The 16,200-nt window shown below is 38.3% G+C and overlaps 1 protein-coding gene across 5 annotated transcripts; it reads left to right on the forward strand.

Moving 5' to 3' along the window:
* The first annotated feature begins 68 nt into the window (after nucleotides 1-68).
* Nucleotides 69-12,469, forward strand: ZCRB1 (zinc finger CCHC-type and RNA binding motif containing 1). 5 transcript variants are annotated; one of them, XM_074827430.1, is made up of 8 exons: nucleotides 69-189; nucleotides 5,022-5,109; nucleotides 5,280-5,308; nucleotides 8,503-8,614; nucleotides 8,699-8,806; nucleotides 10,235-10,344; nucleotides 10,445-10,520; nucleotides 11,816-12,469. In XM_074827430.1, exons 2-8 carry the CDS (start codon nucleotides 5,026-5,028, stop codon nucleotides 11,945-11,947), a joined length of 651 nt encoding a protein of 216 aa, XP_074683531.1. In that variant the 5' UTR covers nucleotides 69-189; nucleotides 5,022-5,025; the 3' UTR covers nucleotides 11,948-12,469. The 5 variants fall into 5 exon arrangements, with proteins under 5 accessions (XP_074683531.1, XP_074683532.1, XP_074683534.1 ...); XM_074827431.1 differs by having other exon boundaries at nucleotides 75-235; XM_074827433.1 differs by having other exon boundaries at nucleotides 75-180.
* Nucleotides 12,470-16,200: the final 3,731 nt, after the last annotated feature.

Here is a 16,200-nt window from a genome sequence, read left to right on the forward strand (position 1 = left end):
CCTTCCGCCATCACCACCGCCTAATTGGTTGGAAATGGCGCGCGTCACCGGAAGAGCGCCGGCGTGATGGGAGGGCGGGCGAGCAGGGTGTGTCGCGTCCCGTTCTGTCCTGTCCCGTCCCATCGTCCGGTGTCGCGTCGCACCATGGGCGCCCGCGCGGGCTGAGCCTCGCCGTGACGGGTAGGCCAGGTAGCCGGGGGCCGCCTCCCCTGGAGGGGAGCGGGTGTGCGAGCAGGTGCGCGGGTGAGCCCCGGCCCGGCCCGGCCGTGGTTCGGTGGCGGCCGGCTGAGCGCACCGCGAGTGGCAGGACCTTGTTTACACCTGAGGAGGCTGCTCGCCTCGCTTCTGGCTGTCGTGGTGGTAGGGAGAGACTTGTGGGCTGGGGAAGCGGCGGTTTGGCGTCGCGCGGCGGCTGGGCAACGCGAAATCAGCAGCTGGCCGGGGCCGCGCCGCGGTAGAGGAATGGCAGGGTGATGTTTCTTACGGCTAAAGGCGTAAATATAACATCTGGAAGTTTCTGAGTAGCCTGTAGTTCTCTTGCCTTAATGTTGATTTGTACGTGCTGAGCTTTGAAATGGAATTGCTTGTCTCAGCTGGGGTTTTTAGGAGGAAGGAGCGTCACTGAGTTACCTGGCTCTATCCCTCCTGGGTGAAGTTCTAGGTGAGACTAGATATGCCCGAACCAAGCAACTCTTCTCACATCTTGACTATCCTGGAAATACATTTAAAAAGAAACTGTTGTTAAAGCTCCTAACGTAGTTCCTGCTGGCGGCCTGGTCGCTCAGTCTTATTGTCCCAAAGCTTTTGTAGTTGAATTAGTACATAAGAGTAGTTTGATTCAGACCGTAGATCCTTTTCATGTACATCTTTGCCTTGGGCAGATTGAAAGACTCTTGCACTCTTTCTGCTGATAGCGTCAACTTTATTTACCTTATTCTGATCCTATTTAATATTCGTCTTGTAATATTTAAGCACTATGTAGAGATAAAACAGATTCTGCTCTGAGAGTTCATTGCATGTGCCTTGTGTAGGACAGAATTGCAGTAAGTGGATAATACCCTTGTCTGGGACCAAGGAGAACATGGGTTTGGTTTTCTCCTTTACCACAGACTTTTGACTATATACAAGTTCCTGCCACAACTAATGGTTTGTTGATTTGGGTCTAAACTCTGTTGATACTGTTAAATCAGAAATAAAATACGGTGGTTTAAGATTCAAGATAGAAGAACCCAAATGAGTTGGCTTGAGTGAGTGTGTCTAGAATAACTTATCCATGAATCATTTATACATACTTTAATTGATTAAATCACAAATCTGACCTTGCTGCTGTGCACTTAAAAGCAAACATGAAAGTTTGTGCTTAAGTTGAAATATTGATGTTAGGTCATGAAAATATCAGTAAATTCAGACTTCACTTGATGTGTCAGAGGCATCTGAACTATTTTGGTGGTATCCTTATGTGTCTGGGACAGAGTAGAAAAGCCAGTTATTGAAGTTAATCATCGTCTTCTCTTATGACATTCTCAACACCAGTGACAGATGTTGCATTAAACATATTGGATTCAAGCAAAACATACTCCTGTACTGGATATATTTTGCAAGAAACTGAATCATTACTGACAGATGGCTCTTGTCAAAGAATGACTTCTTTTAGTTTGAGATGTTGGAGAAGACAAAGAAGATTGAATTCAAGAAGTCATAGTAATGAGGGACAACTCCATTCTGAAAGTTAATATGTGAAAATGATAGATGAAGGCATTAATATTATAGAGAGACTATTACATTAATGGGAGTTGTGCTCAACCCCATGGAGATAATGTACTGGCTTCCAGCTGATGCTTTAAAGTAAGTCACCAGGTAATACATTGACAAGCAAGGAAGCCCCATAAGAGCACTCAGTACAAAACAGAATGTTTGGTTTGTTAGGGAGATCTAGTAGGATATAGAAGCCAGCTTGTACATGACTCTCAGGTGAGACCCTTGCAGCAAGTAGAAAGCTCAGGTGTTTTGGGGGAGAAAAAAATTCCTGACATAAAAGGACTCAGCCTTGTAGTGATGAGCCTCCAGATGAGGTGTCTCATCTAGAGAGTTAGCCTAAAGCTGGAGTTGGCTTTTTTTGGCCACACACACCACCCTGGTTAGAAAACATCTGACCAATAAATGTGAAGCTGATATGGCATCCATAAATGAAGGGGGAGGCGGGGGGCAGGGAAGACTAATGAACTGGTTATAGCAGAGTTAAAATTGACTCATGACGTTTTGTTAAGGTTTATTGGGGTAAGAAGAATTGTGCCAGTAGGTGGATCTAAAACTGCATTTATACCACTGTATTCACAACAGATAAGCATGTTAAAATGCAGATTTTTGGTTAAGCTTTTCGAGAGATTGCTTTTGGTAGAATATTATTTTTGAATGTTCTGCAGAAGACTTAGTAAGCATGACCAGGCTTTTAAGTAGATAGATGAATGGCCCAAATGTTGCCATTGTGCAAACCTGTCAGTGTATCTGCTGGCTTGAACAAGGTATTTATAAACCATCCCAATGACCTCTCAGTATGTAGAAGAGGAAGTCCTCCTGCAGATCTGGGGAAATACTCTTTCCTGGAGTGGTAAATTTGAACCTTTGCCATCTTGAACACAAGCATGGCAATAGCCTTACAGTTACTGTAGTTCCTCTTTTATTAAAATTGTGCCTGTGTGGTAAGTCAGACATTAAAAGTAAGAAATCCTGGCATAATAGTCTGAAACAATAAAAATTGCTGAGAATATTTGGGCAGTTGGAGCAGGAAGACTGTTTCACTTAAATTTGTCCAGGGGACTAGAAACAAAGATCAGCCTCAGCTGTCTGGAAGCCAGCACTCCGAGGTACAACTTGTTCAGCTTGCTTCTGGAAAAAGTAGTATACAGCTGAAAATGGAAGTTCTGTAGCTTGCAGTCATTGATAATTTCCTATTGACTGAGCTATTAGGCCTGCAATAATCTTTTCATGACATATCACCTTCTCTTTGGAGGTTTGCACTGCAGTCTTGCAGAATATGCAAGTTGCGTGCTCTCCAGTCATGCCATCCTTGCTGGCATCTGCTCATTAATATGAGGTCTTCTTGGTCTCCTGTTACAAGGTGTTGTAGCTTTTCTTGTCTTTTAGGCAGAGTTAAATTGCTATCTACAGCCACGTGAGGTTCACCTCTGCTGTTTTATCCTCCGCTGTTGCAATATATTAGCATTGGCAACATAGCATAATGCAGCACTAAGGTAGCGCTTACGGAATCCTTTGTATCCACTGTACATCTGGATAACTGCACTTCGGGCCATCTATTTGTGTGGCATGTTGCCAAGTCAGTCTGGTTAGGCTTGTCAAGGATACTAATGCCAAGCAGCAAGGAATTAGGGGTAATGAGTCCAGTCTGCGTAACACCAGATGCAACGTGTGGCCTTTATTGCAAATTTATTCTGTTTTCATTTGCTTAACCTTTATGTTGCCATTTCTGCTCATGCCAAAAAACAGTGTCTGAACATGGAAAACCTCAAAATTCAATCACTTGGAAACTACCATTGAGATCAATTGTGATACAGTAAGCATGTCAGGAAAGAGAAGCAAAACAGTGTCTACTGGGAATATCAGGTCTTCAGATGACTAAATCATGAAATGCGAGAAAATAACAACAGCTGGATTAGAGTTTGGTATTAGTTACTTTGTTGGCACTTGTCCAAGCAATCTGCTCAGACTCACTACCCAAAGAGTCCCCTAAGAAACTGTATTATGATGGATGTTGATTTTTAATACTTTAGTTTCTTTTATCCCTTCATCAGCTTTTGTCTGCATTTTTAAAATGAGTTGGTCTTGCTGAAGGAATGGCTTGGTCCTCAGTTAGGAATCAGCTGGAGGAGCCAAGCAACAGGAATAAGGCTGCAGGAAACTGGTTAAGGAGACAGTAATTGCACTGTGTAGGAAATGGGTTTGCTGTACTATTCGGTGTGCCCTCTCATACGGGCTGTGCTTTATTCTGAACTTAAATTTTACTTAGCTCTTGGACCGAGCCATGGTTACTAAATGGATCAAAGGGAAGAAGTGTTTTGCACAGACTTTAGCACCACTTAAAATTTTGGGAAATGTCCAAACATGAGGAAGAACACAGGCTGTTCTTTTTCAAGTTAGTACAGTTACTCTTCACCTAGTATTAGAGGATGTGTATGCAGTTATAACAGTCTTTCTGAATTGATTCATTGTTTCCAGACATACTTAGTTTCAAGAGCTTAAAAGAGATTGGCAATTAAAATGGCTTTTGGGAGTTCCCTGGTTCCTGCCAGTATAGTGCTGCTTAATCAGGAGGGGGAGGGGGAGTACCTCTAGGGAAGTTGCTGCCTATGATCATCTCTGGACACTTGCAGTACCAGAGCAGTGAAGAAGCATAAGCAATAGGTGCAAGAGGAGATGCGTGCTGGTTTAGCATCTTAGGTACATTTTAAAGTCAATGTAGTATCCCACTCCCCCCAATAATTAGGACTCTGCTTTAGGGAAGTGGGTTTTTTTTTTCCTTACCTGATTGTGGTTCAGTCTATGTTGAATGCATCTGAACTGAAACTTGTATAAAGAATCAGATCATGCAGGTACTTGAACAAAGGTCAATAATTTCACATCTTGGCCATAATGTGTAATAAGTGGACATTACTTGTTTCTTCCTGGACCTAAACCTTTCTTTACTGCACAAATCAGTCGAGGTTTATTTTAAGAACACTAACTGGTCTGTTTTTTTATGACTTACAAATTGACTCAGATACAGCAAAAATACGCTTTGGATCCAGGGGAGGAGGAAGGAATGTATGTCTTCTGTAGAACATGAAGGCAAGCACTAATTTCATGTAAGATGATGAAAGGGAAATGAAAGCTATGCTTTCCTGCAACTTTATCATGACCCTCTGGGCTAGGTTTGAAAAGCAACTTTAAAAAAGTCTTGCAACTGTTTTTAAATTGATTTCTCTGTTGAATACAGTTTAACTCTTCTCTCTTTTTCCGTTCATCAGAAAAATGAGTGGTGGGTTGGCACCAAGCAAAAGCACAGTGTATGTGTCCAATTTACCTTTTGCTTTGACAAACAACGATCTGTACAGGGTAAGTTTTTAAGAGTTGCATTGTTCAGGTTAAACTTACTGACAACAAATTGAGTGTAAATATGATACTGATATGTATCTTTTACTTATAAAAGTTTGCATCGATAAATTTATTACTAACAAAATGCAATTATCTATTGTTAAATCTTTTTATTTTGTTTTATATTTCAGATATTTTCAAAGTATGGGAAAGTTGTCAAGTAAGTGACCTGATATGGCCTGCTATTTTTGTAGCTTTCATTTTAAATATTTAATGTCTTTGCTTCACTTGAAAATCTTGTGCTTTTTATAATTATGATATAATTATATAAGTATGAATGTGGAACTGTATTGAAGTTCTGTTCATTATTAATAAAGTATAAATTTAATTTAACAACTGGAAGTTCTTGCAGTTATGCACATGATTTAACAATATTTGAGTAGGGGACAGGTTTTGTTAACCACTTTTTAAGAGCAAGTAGAATGTTGTTATATGCCGATGGTCTTCTCCATGAAATAGTTGAAACAATATTTTTCTAATAAGTGTTGTTCCCCTTTTCCTGAACACCACCTGGGACACAAGTGGATAAGTGTAAAAGTGGTAGCTTCTACTTATGTGAACTAGATGTCACAATTCCCACAAACATTTCCCACAATTGCAGTGTACAGTTCCTGTATTTGTGGTTCTAGAGGGACTTGTTATTGTGACTGCTTAGTATTATATTTAAGATTAGATGTATGGCTGCATAGTAATGGCTTTTAATATGTGGGGTATTCATGAACAATAGTTGTGAGTACCTGCCTCTATGTTCAAATGATAGAAATAAATGCGACAGTAAGTCACTTGCTGATTTGGTTGGTTTCTTTATTTTTTCAACTGGTGAGAATAACAAGACTCAAGACTTCAGTTTTTAACCCTACACCGGCAAATATCTGCTCTAACTTCTAGTAGCTGCTGTAATAATCTGTGAGATACAGAGCTAAATTCAAAGTTTTTGAAGTCTTAGGAATGTGCTTCACGTGACAGATATCATGAAAATCCAAACTACAACTTTAGAAAAACATATTTTTTAAATTGACTGAGAGAAAAACCCTTATGTAGGTTATGGCAGACATGCAGTGACCAATCCAACTGGGCATCTACAGTCTGTTGTTTCCAGGTTCGGGTGTCTGACCTGTTTTAGCTGGTTGCTGAACTACCAATTTAGAAGAAATCCTGAGCAAAGGTTGTAGTAATGCTAGTGTTTATTCAGTGAGGGCCCTGTTCTCCATAAATTTGACACTTCTGACCTCCCTGCTATAATTTGGTAATATACTCTCTGTCTTTGGGGGTAGGGGTCTTCTGCTGTCTTGGCTTTTGAACTTGCTTTGATAGGAGGATGAGAATTGTATGAAGCGTTGGCTGTATGATGCATTGCTTATTTTAAATGTGTCACAGCAGCATTCTCTTCTTTTTTTTCCCTTTTTTAATAGTTTCTAGTATTTTGAGTTTTTTCAAACTGTCATAGACAACAGAAATGGTGTTTTCAGATGCCGATGCAGAAGAAATCCTGTGTGAAACTACCTAATTTAGAGCTTGCAATTCTGTCTGCACAATTACTGTTTTCCCCACCTATATATTGTTTTGCAAAAAAATTCATGTATTGATACCTAAGTTTTCCTGACATTTTGTCTAGTCACTGCCAGCAGTTAAACGAAATGCAGAGACACAGAATGCCATGTGTAAAATAGTACCATGACTTTTTTTTTGTATCTAGCAAAATTTGTTTCCTGTTCGCCCCTTTGTAAGCTGACCTGACTATAAACAGTGCAGATACTGTGGGATTCTATTGATATTCCCATTTCACTGTGAAACTGAGGCCAACAAGGATCAGTTTTCTTATTTGTAACTAGTCATTAATTCCCAGGAAAAATATTTTCAAATATTAGCTTGATTTCTGTAGAGTCTTTGTTCAGAGACTTTAGAACACTTTGCAGAAAGCTTTGCAATGCCATCTAGGTCAGCTTTAACTTAATTAAATAATCTTTAATAGACTTTTTTTTTGAAGTGTGTCTTGACTTGGCAAAATCATGCTGACTTTTCTTCTGTACTGCATTTCTTATCCCGGTATATCCTGACTATTCTGATTTCAGCTCAGTTTGTTCAGAAAGAGAAATCAGACTTTCTAGGTCTCCAAGAAGTTGCTGACTTTTAAATATTTATCACACTTGTTTCTTTCTATGCTTGTGTTATCAACCGGTACATTCAATATCCCAATTAGAAGCCTGACAGTTATGTTAGGGTTCTGTTGGAACTCTTTCAAGAGTAACTTAGCAAAAGAATTAATAGAACTGTTCTAAAGTCAGTTTTATTGACACTTCAGCTCTATGTGTTCAATTGGACACATCCTTGTCCAAGAGGGTTTGGTAGAAAAACTGTTCTAAGCTCTATCTTTCTGTGTGTGTGTTTGGGGGAAATTGAGCTTTCTTTACTGATCTTTTATTTTATACACTTCTACTATGTAGGTCATCTGTTAGTTATACAGGTAGACCTCCTGCACTGAAGTAGGGTTGGTTTGGGTTTGTTGGGGTTTTTTTTTAAATGTCCTATTGCTTCTTACAATTTTGGCTTGTCTTATGGCAACCTTGTTCTGACCATGGGGGACACAGGGAGGAGTTTATTCCCTACTTTTTAACATAAACTTTCATGTACATGCAGACTGGCATCCTGTTTCCAACTGGTTTTTTTTAGGGCTAAATGCAATTGACATTAAGATTGAAAGAATTGAGGTTTTGTAGGTTCCCTCCCTCTTCACCTCTTGTCATTCTTCTTCTTTGTTGTTTTTACTGGGTCTAAATCTTCTTTGAATTTCTTGAGGTGCTACTGGAGCTGTTGATTCCAATGTTAGACTGAAGATTTAACTTTGTACATCATGTAAAATAACGCATGCATCCATGACCTACTTGGATTCCAGTTGGAGATATTTGTGGAACAATACTGCATATACTTATTGTTTCCTGTCATGAATCTGTTTAGCTAGTACACGGACATAGATTTCTCAGTTTGGATGCAGTTCGATGCACTGTGTTTTTCAGCAGTGACAGCAATGGTCAAGATTACTCCTGAATTTAATTTCACCTCCAGTATGTGTAGTTCCCTCCAGTTAGGTTGTCTGCAAATCTAAAGAGTATGTTCTCTGGGAATAAAGAATGATACTAGACCCAGAAAGACCCCCACATACTTTTTTGTAAATCATCTCCACTCTACCTGTAAGCATGTGGCCAGGTTAGCTGTTCCTTTGAATTTCTGTTTAGTGAGCCATTCTATTGTTAAATATACTTTTTTGCTATATAACCAAGCTAAGATCCTACTGAGAGCTTTAAGGAAAAAATAAAGTTATTTTAGTGTATCAATAATGTGGTTATATGTTTTCAGAGTTACTATTATGAAAGACAAAGACACCAGGAAGAGCAAAGGAGTTGCCTTTATTTTGTTTTTGGATAAAGAATCTGCACAAAACTGTTCTCGGGCACTTAATAACAAACAGGTAAATTGTGGAAAGTTGTTATGGCAGGAGGGTTGGGTTTACAGTTCCAAAATATTTACCTTTTTCTTTTCCAATTTGCTGTAGTTGTTTGGAAGAGTAATAAAAGCAAGTATTGCCATTGATAATGGAAGAGCAGCAGAATTCATTCGCAGGCGTAATTACTTTGATAAGTCTAAGTGTTACGAATGTGGGGTGAGTAAAACCAGAAATGAACTAATATATTCCATCTTTTGACTGTGTCATGTTTTAACCCCAGCTAGCAACTAAGCACCACACAGCCGCTCGCTTACTTTTCCCCACAGCAGAATGGGAGGGAAGAGAATTGGAAGGGTAAAGAGAGAAAATTCATGGGTTGAGATAAGAACAGTTTAATAATTGAAATAAAGTAATAATAATAAATTATAATGAAAACAAAAATAAGAGAAATAAAACCCAGGACAGACAAATGATGCAAATGAAAACAATTGCTCACCAATGGCCAATACCCAAACAGCAGCCCCCTGGGCCAACCTTCCCCCTAGTTTTATTGCTGCGCATGACGCCATACGGTATGGAATATCCATTTGGTCAGTTGGGGTCAGCTGTCCCAGCTGTGTCCCCTCCCAACTCCTTGTGTACCCCCAGCCTGCTTGCTGGTGGGGTGGGGTGAGAAGCAGAAAAGACCTTGACTCAATGTAAGCACTGCTAGGCAGGAACAAAAACATCTCTGTGTTATCAACGCTGTTTCCAGCACAAATCCAAAACATAGCCCCCACACTAGCTACTGTGAAGAAAATTAACTCTACCCCAGCCAAAACTAGCACAGACTCTTAGCTTGTTTCTTCAGTTTGACCATTGCTAATCCTGCCCATGCTGTTAAATTAATTTTTTTCTGTTGTTATTATCAACTTGTGTAGCAGTTGTACTGTTTTCCAAGAATGATAATACCCCTTTGACTTTTATTTGGGGATGGGGGAAAATATGTACATATAATGGCTACTTAACGTGATGATGGGCAGACAGATCTGAGTATCAGTATAATGCTATTTGAGAAGGGAAACCTCCTAATCTCTGCTTCAGAATACTTGCTTTTGCTATATCTTTAGAAGTTCAATGCACAGTTGGCAGTAAAATAAATATTGGAAACAAATATATTTATACAGAAGTGTATTTTTAAGTTTTAGGCAATTCCTCACGTGTCCCAAACATAGTAACATAGGAGATTAAGATTTGGATAGTATTTAATGTCAAGTACAAACTTGATTTATATTCATAACACTTTTTAGAACAAAAATGTTGACTCACTCCTGTTTCTTAAACTGTTAATGCTGAGGTTTATATCTTGTCTTAAACATGCTATAGTGTATTCAGCTATTGCAGCAGTCAAATAAAATCTACTTTGCTTATAGCTTGTTCTCAATTTGCAGTTAAACATGCATATCACCACCAATCTCTTTATTTCCATGTCAAACTTATAGAGGAGAGTTTGTTTCTGTGTGCTAATTCAGCGTCCTGTTTATCTTACTAATTGCTTCCATTTTTTTCCCTGTGAACTGTCTTACATTAACTGTCCTCATGATATGTTTTAACATATAGTTGTTTGTAATGGTTTCTGTTAAGCAATATTTCTTTTTCTCCAAGGAAGCAGGACACTTAAGTTATGCTTGTCCTAAAAATATGCTAGGAGAGCGGGAACCACCAAAAAAAAAAGAAAAGAAGAAGAGAAAGAAAGTAGTTGAGCCAGAAGAAATGTATGTATACTTATTTACATGTTACTACTACTTTTAGGAAGCTTTTTCATACTGAACGCTTAAAGATCTATATATTTTTCTCTCTCTCTGCACAATGAAGTGAAGAGGAAGAAGAAAGCGAAGAGGAAGGAGAAGACCCTGCTCTGGATAGCCTCAGCCAAGCCATAGCTTTTCAGGTACAAAACTGAAGCATTGCATATTTATTATCATTTAAATGCAAATCGACTTCCTTTTTTAGCTGCTTTTCAAAAGCTCTGAGATACATCTGTAGGTCTGTCCACTCTGTAGCACTCAGGGCACTCTTGCCAGGCAGTAGTTGGTGACGATAGTTGGTTTCTCCATATTGCAGGCATGTTTAGTTGTGTGTCTTTTTTTTTTTTTTACTGTTTCGCTGTTGCTGTCTGTGCCTTACAATTTTTCTTTCTTTCAAGCTCCTTTGCTGCTTAGTTTCCTGTCATCACTGCTGTGATGCTCTATTAGGTTTTTGGTCCACAAATCCCTCTTTTACTCTTAACTGAGCAACCAGAAGAACAGTCATTTATAAATGACCAGGTACATCCTCTGCCCTCACTCACTAGAATATCCTTGAACAACATCTATTAGGCAGTTCCTTTGCCTAATAGAGTCCATTGTGGTCTCTAAATAGACCTCTTTCTCTCAAAACATATTTAATGCATTTTTTGTTATGTAGCTAGATAGTCTGACAGCTGTATTACTATCTTCTTCAGTACTTCTTTACAGGCTTTTGCTTCACTACATGGAGCAAGCCTGACCTGATGTTCATATTTCTTGGCTCCCTAGTACTCAGCTGTCCCCTGTGTGCCCCTGTCCCTCCTAGAAAAACCTTTAAGAGTTTTTGCATGATGTAGTCCAAAAAAATGATGCAAATATGCACAATTATCCCCACCCACCCCCAGAAAACTCTGTGATTAGAAGTAAAACCTATAAATGTAAACAAGCCAGGAAACATTCCCATTTCTTTTGTCATCCAAAGATTTTAACTGGGATAGCATATTTCCCAGTAAAAATAGGAAGCATCTATTTAAATCTTTAGTAGAATAACCTTTATGTCCCTGAAGAATTCATTCACTGAATGAATGACTGCAGAAGACAACAGATAGAAGACTTGCTAGTGAAACAAAGCTGATTCAATAATGTCAATTTGAAATGCAATGCATTCTTGGCTTCAGATCTGTAAGCTTGCCATGGGCAAAGTTCTTCTCCTTGATAATAGAGGGTATTCCATGTGGCCTGCATTGATGCAGAAGACTTACTGTTTGCATGTGAGAACTACTTTAAGAAATGTTTTCTAGTTCACTCATCACACAGTTTATCTGGAAATGGAGATAAACCTTTTTCAATTCTTTAACTTATTAAATAATTCAATGCATAGTAATAATTAGCATTATTATTTATAATGCATCTTAATTTTTCTTAATCTTAGTTAATACTTTTCCTTGTTTCATTGTAGCAAGCCAAAATTGAGGAAGAACAACAAAGATGGACACAGACTGCAGGGGAATCTTCCATTTCAGATGATTCAAAACGTCCACGGATTAAGAAAAGTGCTTATTTCAGTGATGAGGAAGAACTTAGTGATTGAAGTAATACTGGTATATATGCATATGTAATATATATAGTGTACATTTTGTAAAGTGTTATAAAGTTATCTGTAATACAGGTTTGCCTTGGTGTTGAAGACACTGAAAATCATGTTGTAGTTCTACCCTGCCCCCCGAACCTCCCATCTTTTGATATCTCTCTCTCAAAACTTCATCTTTCAAGGCAGCATCTTAACAAAATGATGTGTTTCTATACTTAAATCCAGAAAAATATCTGGAAGAGTGCTTCTTGCAGTTAGTATCTAGACCTAACCCTTGGGAGTGAAATCTTTCATAAGAGAATTTCCCAAGATTTTTTTCTGAAGCGGAGTTCTTCTTAGGATCACTGTTAGCACCACCGATGCTTTATGTATTGGTCTGTTTGTTGCCTGTTTGGAAGCAGTGCTTTAGTAGTATATGAATCTCGCACTAGTTCCTTTGCATAGGGTTGAATATCAGCCTTGAGCATTGTACTAGTCTTTTAACTCTTCATGCAGTAATATAATAAATTACTGTCACATCAACTTGGTCTGTGAAATCATTTTTGACTAAACAATACATCTGTCTGTTTTCCAAAAGGATATTAAGATGTTGTTCTTCTGTCTTATGAACAGTTTTAGTAACTTCAAGAGTGATAGTTCTGTTGTGTTTGCATTAAAAATGCGAATGGCCGTATGTTTTAAAAATGGGAATGTGCGTATGTTTTAATATGCTCTAATCTGATACTGAAAATCTCTTGCTGTGATAAGGGCTTATACTGCACTGTTTCCCCTGACTGCAGTTTGGGTGCCTAACATGGTAATTATGGTTATGCACGGAGTTTTAAATAAACTTGTATCTAACACGGATCACAGTCCTATGTTCTCAGGCATCTGAACCTGCTGGCAAAATCCAAAAGGCATGAAGTTTCCTACATGATTAAAAATCAGCTTTCATGTATACTTGGAACTGTCATGGTCTCTAAGCAAAGTGTGTTGTCACCTATTTCGCACTTAAAGCCGTTCAGATCTTTTAAATTAGGGTCTCCATCCTTAAATCTCTGTAGGGTTCTAGTCATGTTTGCCTAAAAAGCCTCACAGACACATTAGTAGAACAGTAAAAGCCCTGCAGCAGTGATCACATCCAAAACCACAGACACATGGTGATGGTGGTAACCCTTTTGTATTGGCCACTTTGTGTCCTCAAACTTTCCGTTTTTAGGAGGCACAATATAAAACACATTCACACTTTCACACTTGGAAGAAGAGACCAGCTGGCCTCTGTCTCTTATTTTAAGCTCTTCCTATTGCTCATCAGGACTTGCTTTTCTTCCAAATATAGAAAATGTAAATCCAAATATACTACTATGTATTCTTAATTACTACCAGTTTACATTCAAATATATAACTGGGTGCAAAGCAAAGACACAAACACTCTAAGCTAACGTAAAGCAGTCACTTTCAGAAAGTCATTTTTGTTGCTACTTTCACAAGAATTTGGAAACAAAGATTTTGAAAAATCGGGATTTGTTGTCTTCTCCAATACTATTTTCAATGCTTTTTTTTTTAAAAAAAAAAAAAATAGAATGGAAAAATAAATGTGACAGAGGACCAGTTTGACTTTGTCCATAACACTGATTTGGGAAGGTTTGATAGCTTATAAAAATTAAGAATTCAATGAAGTGATCAGACAGCAAGTTTCAAACATTTCATTACATTATGTAATGTAGTAGTGGAACTCACTGCTATGAAACTTTTTTCAGGGTCATAGGATCAAAAGGATTAGACTTATATGTGAAATGTGATATTTAAAAATGTTAGTTTAAATACAATCTCCACTCAGAAATATCCTAAATTACTGACTACCCCTAACTGTAAAATATTCAAATATTATCAGTCTAGGAATGTTTTATTCTTACACTTTACTGTTTCATATTTGCTACTGGTGTCTTGTCAGACCTAATACAGTACTCTTCTAAGAGTTCCAGTAGCTGAAGCATATTGATATATCTTTCTACTCCGCTGCCTCTGCCTCGCTGCTTTCCCTGTAGGATTTGCTTTTGTCAGCATGAAGCAGTACCTCGGTCCAGACTACTGCAACTCACCCAGTGGTGTTCCTCCATGCTTTTTTGTTCCAAACAATATCCCTTGAGGCAGGTGATACTGGAAAAGAAGCAGATAAAAACGAGCCTGCTTTTGCGCAGAATTGGCATCTAGAATTCCTTACCTTAAATAACCTTCTTTTAACAGTTTTTGTAACTCTGAACTTCTATTGATTAGCAGTGCTTAATAGTTTTTGCCATAGAGTTAGGCTAAAGAAGAAAGCTTCTAGTGGCTAAAACAGGACCTAGAGGGACTCTGAAGGAGTTGGATTTTTGCAGTTTGGTCTCCTGAATCATTTTAAGTTTCTATTTTTTGTTGGCAAGATAATAAAGCACCTCTACGTGAGAAATTCAGAACACTAGCATTAGATAACCATTAAATTAGATAGCATGAGTACCTGTTCTGCTTGCTTAAATCCAAAATTGTTGTCTGCAGCACCCCCTGATGCAGCTGCCTCATTCTGGAAAAAGCTCAAAACTTGTCAACTAATTCCCTTTTTTAATCTTTGAATGCAAAGGGATTTGCTCCTGTGTGTGCCCAACCTCACCTAACTCCAAACAGCATGGCTTCAGGTTTCTATCCGAGCCCAATCAGTGCTGAGAAGCTAAGTGGAGCGTTAACTAGGCTCCTAATTTAGATCAGGCCAATAGGGTGCAATTAGTTTTCAAAATTCGAGCAACAGAGTGGTGCTTCTGTCAGAGTTTGGTATCTTAAAGCACCATCTCAGGAAGCAGAAAACAGCTTTGGTGGCTGCATGGCTCTGGGACAGACAGATAAGGCTATGCAGCCATGTTATCAAAAGAAAGAAGAATTAAACGCCTTGTAGAACACCTTCCTGTTTTTGTTACAAAAACCACACGGGTTTGTGGGTGGGGTTTTTTTAGTACTTTGAGGACCTACCTTAGGCTAGCAAGCCAAATACTAGTTTTAGAGTATAAATACTGTGGCTCTGATCATAGCGAAAATGACATTGTGGCAGACAGATTTTTTTTTTTTAAATAATATCAAAAACTTGGATCTTTCTCCAAACATCCATTTACTAGATTTTGTCTTTCATATTTTCAAAACAGCCTGAAAGTTATCAAGATAATGCTTTCTGGAGCATGAGACCTCTTGTCTATTGAAATTGATAACTGAGTAGTGTCTCAAAAGAAGATGACTTTTATCTGTCCTTGGGGAAGAAGGGGCTATTGAAGGGGGATAAGGATGATTAGCTTAACTGATTATAAATGGGATTACTCACTGTGCCTCTGCAGCACTTGTTAAACCATTGCAGCTGTAAGACATTGGAGTAAATTTAGTCCATGTTTAGCAGGCTCCCACTATGTTGGCATATTCAGGTTACTACTCTCAGCAGAGCAATAGAAGGGGCTGTAAATATAAAGAACTATGTGTAACTAAATAGGTGATGTCTGGAACAAATTGTAAACAGTTTATCTTTGGCTTCTGGGTCACTATTCTCTGGGATAGCCCTTTTTTAATCTGCAGAGATGACGCTAGTATGAGAAGGTGAGCTGTGCATGCTGTTTGGCTATAGTCTTTTGAGGTACAAAATATTAAATTGCTTAGAAAAGCTAGATGTAAAACATGATATTGAAAAATGGGATTTATTAAGTGCTATTATGAACATTTAGAAGTAACTAGTATAGAGATCTCTTCATTTCCACTTTCTAGTCTATTTGGCATCTGCAGTATCAATATGATAATATGTACCATCACAATTCCACCATTGCTCGTCTATAAAAATATTTCAAGTAACACTCTTCCACATGTGTTATCTTAAAATAACTGGTATTGGATAGCTGATCGCTTCTTTTTAGTATAGATTACAAAACTGGTTTTAGGAGTCCTTAAAATGTTCATATTAAACAGCTTTGTTTATCTTAACAGGGTGAGTTTTTTCTGTAGCTGTTGATGGCAGTATTAGAAATTACTATACTGTTCCTTCTTTAGAGGAAAAGGTGTCAAGTGGAGGGTTTAGTCACTCTATGTAGATGACCTTGTTTCTTGTATCTATCCTGGTGTTTGTAAAACGTATCTTAGAAGGGATAAGCTGAGGAGATTCTGTATGTAAAAGAAAGCAATATTTTTTAAGTTGAAAAAATGTACAGGTTTGTGAAATAACGTTTCATCAGTGCCAGGCTAACCCTGACCCTGCTGTGCATTCAGTTACA

This window comes from Strix aluco, chromosome 5, assembly GCF_031877795.1.
Source record: "Strix aluco isolate bStrAlu1 chromosome 5, bStrAlu1.hap1, whole genome shotgun sequence".
NCBI lineage: Eukaryota > Metazoa > Chordata > Aves > Strigiformes > Strigidae > Strix > Strix aluco.

Excerpts from the sequence above, each read along its gene's own strand:
- ZCRB1 (XM_074827429.1), top strand. Across the intron at positions 5,309-8,502 it reads AAGTATGGGAAAGTTGTCAA|AGTTACTATTATGAAAGACA; the intron begins GTAAGTGACCTG and ends ATATGTTTTCAG. Across the intron at positions 8,807-10,234 it reads CTAAGTGTTACGAATGTGGG|GAAGCAGGACACTTAAGTTA; the intron begins GTGAGTAAAACC and ends TTTTTCTCCAAG.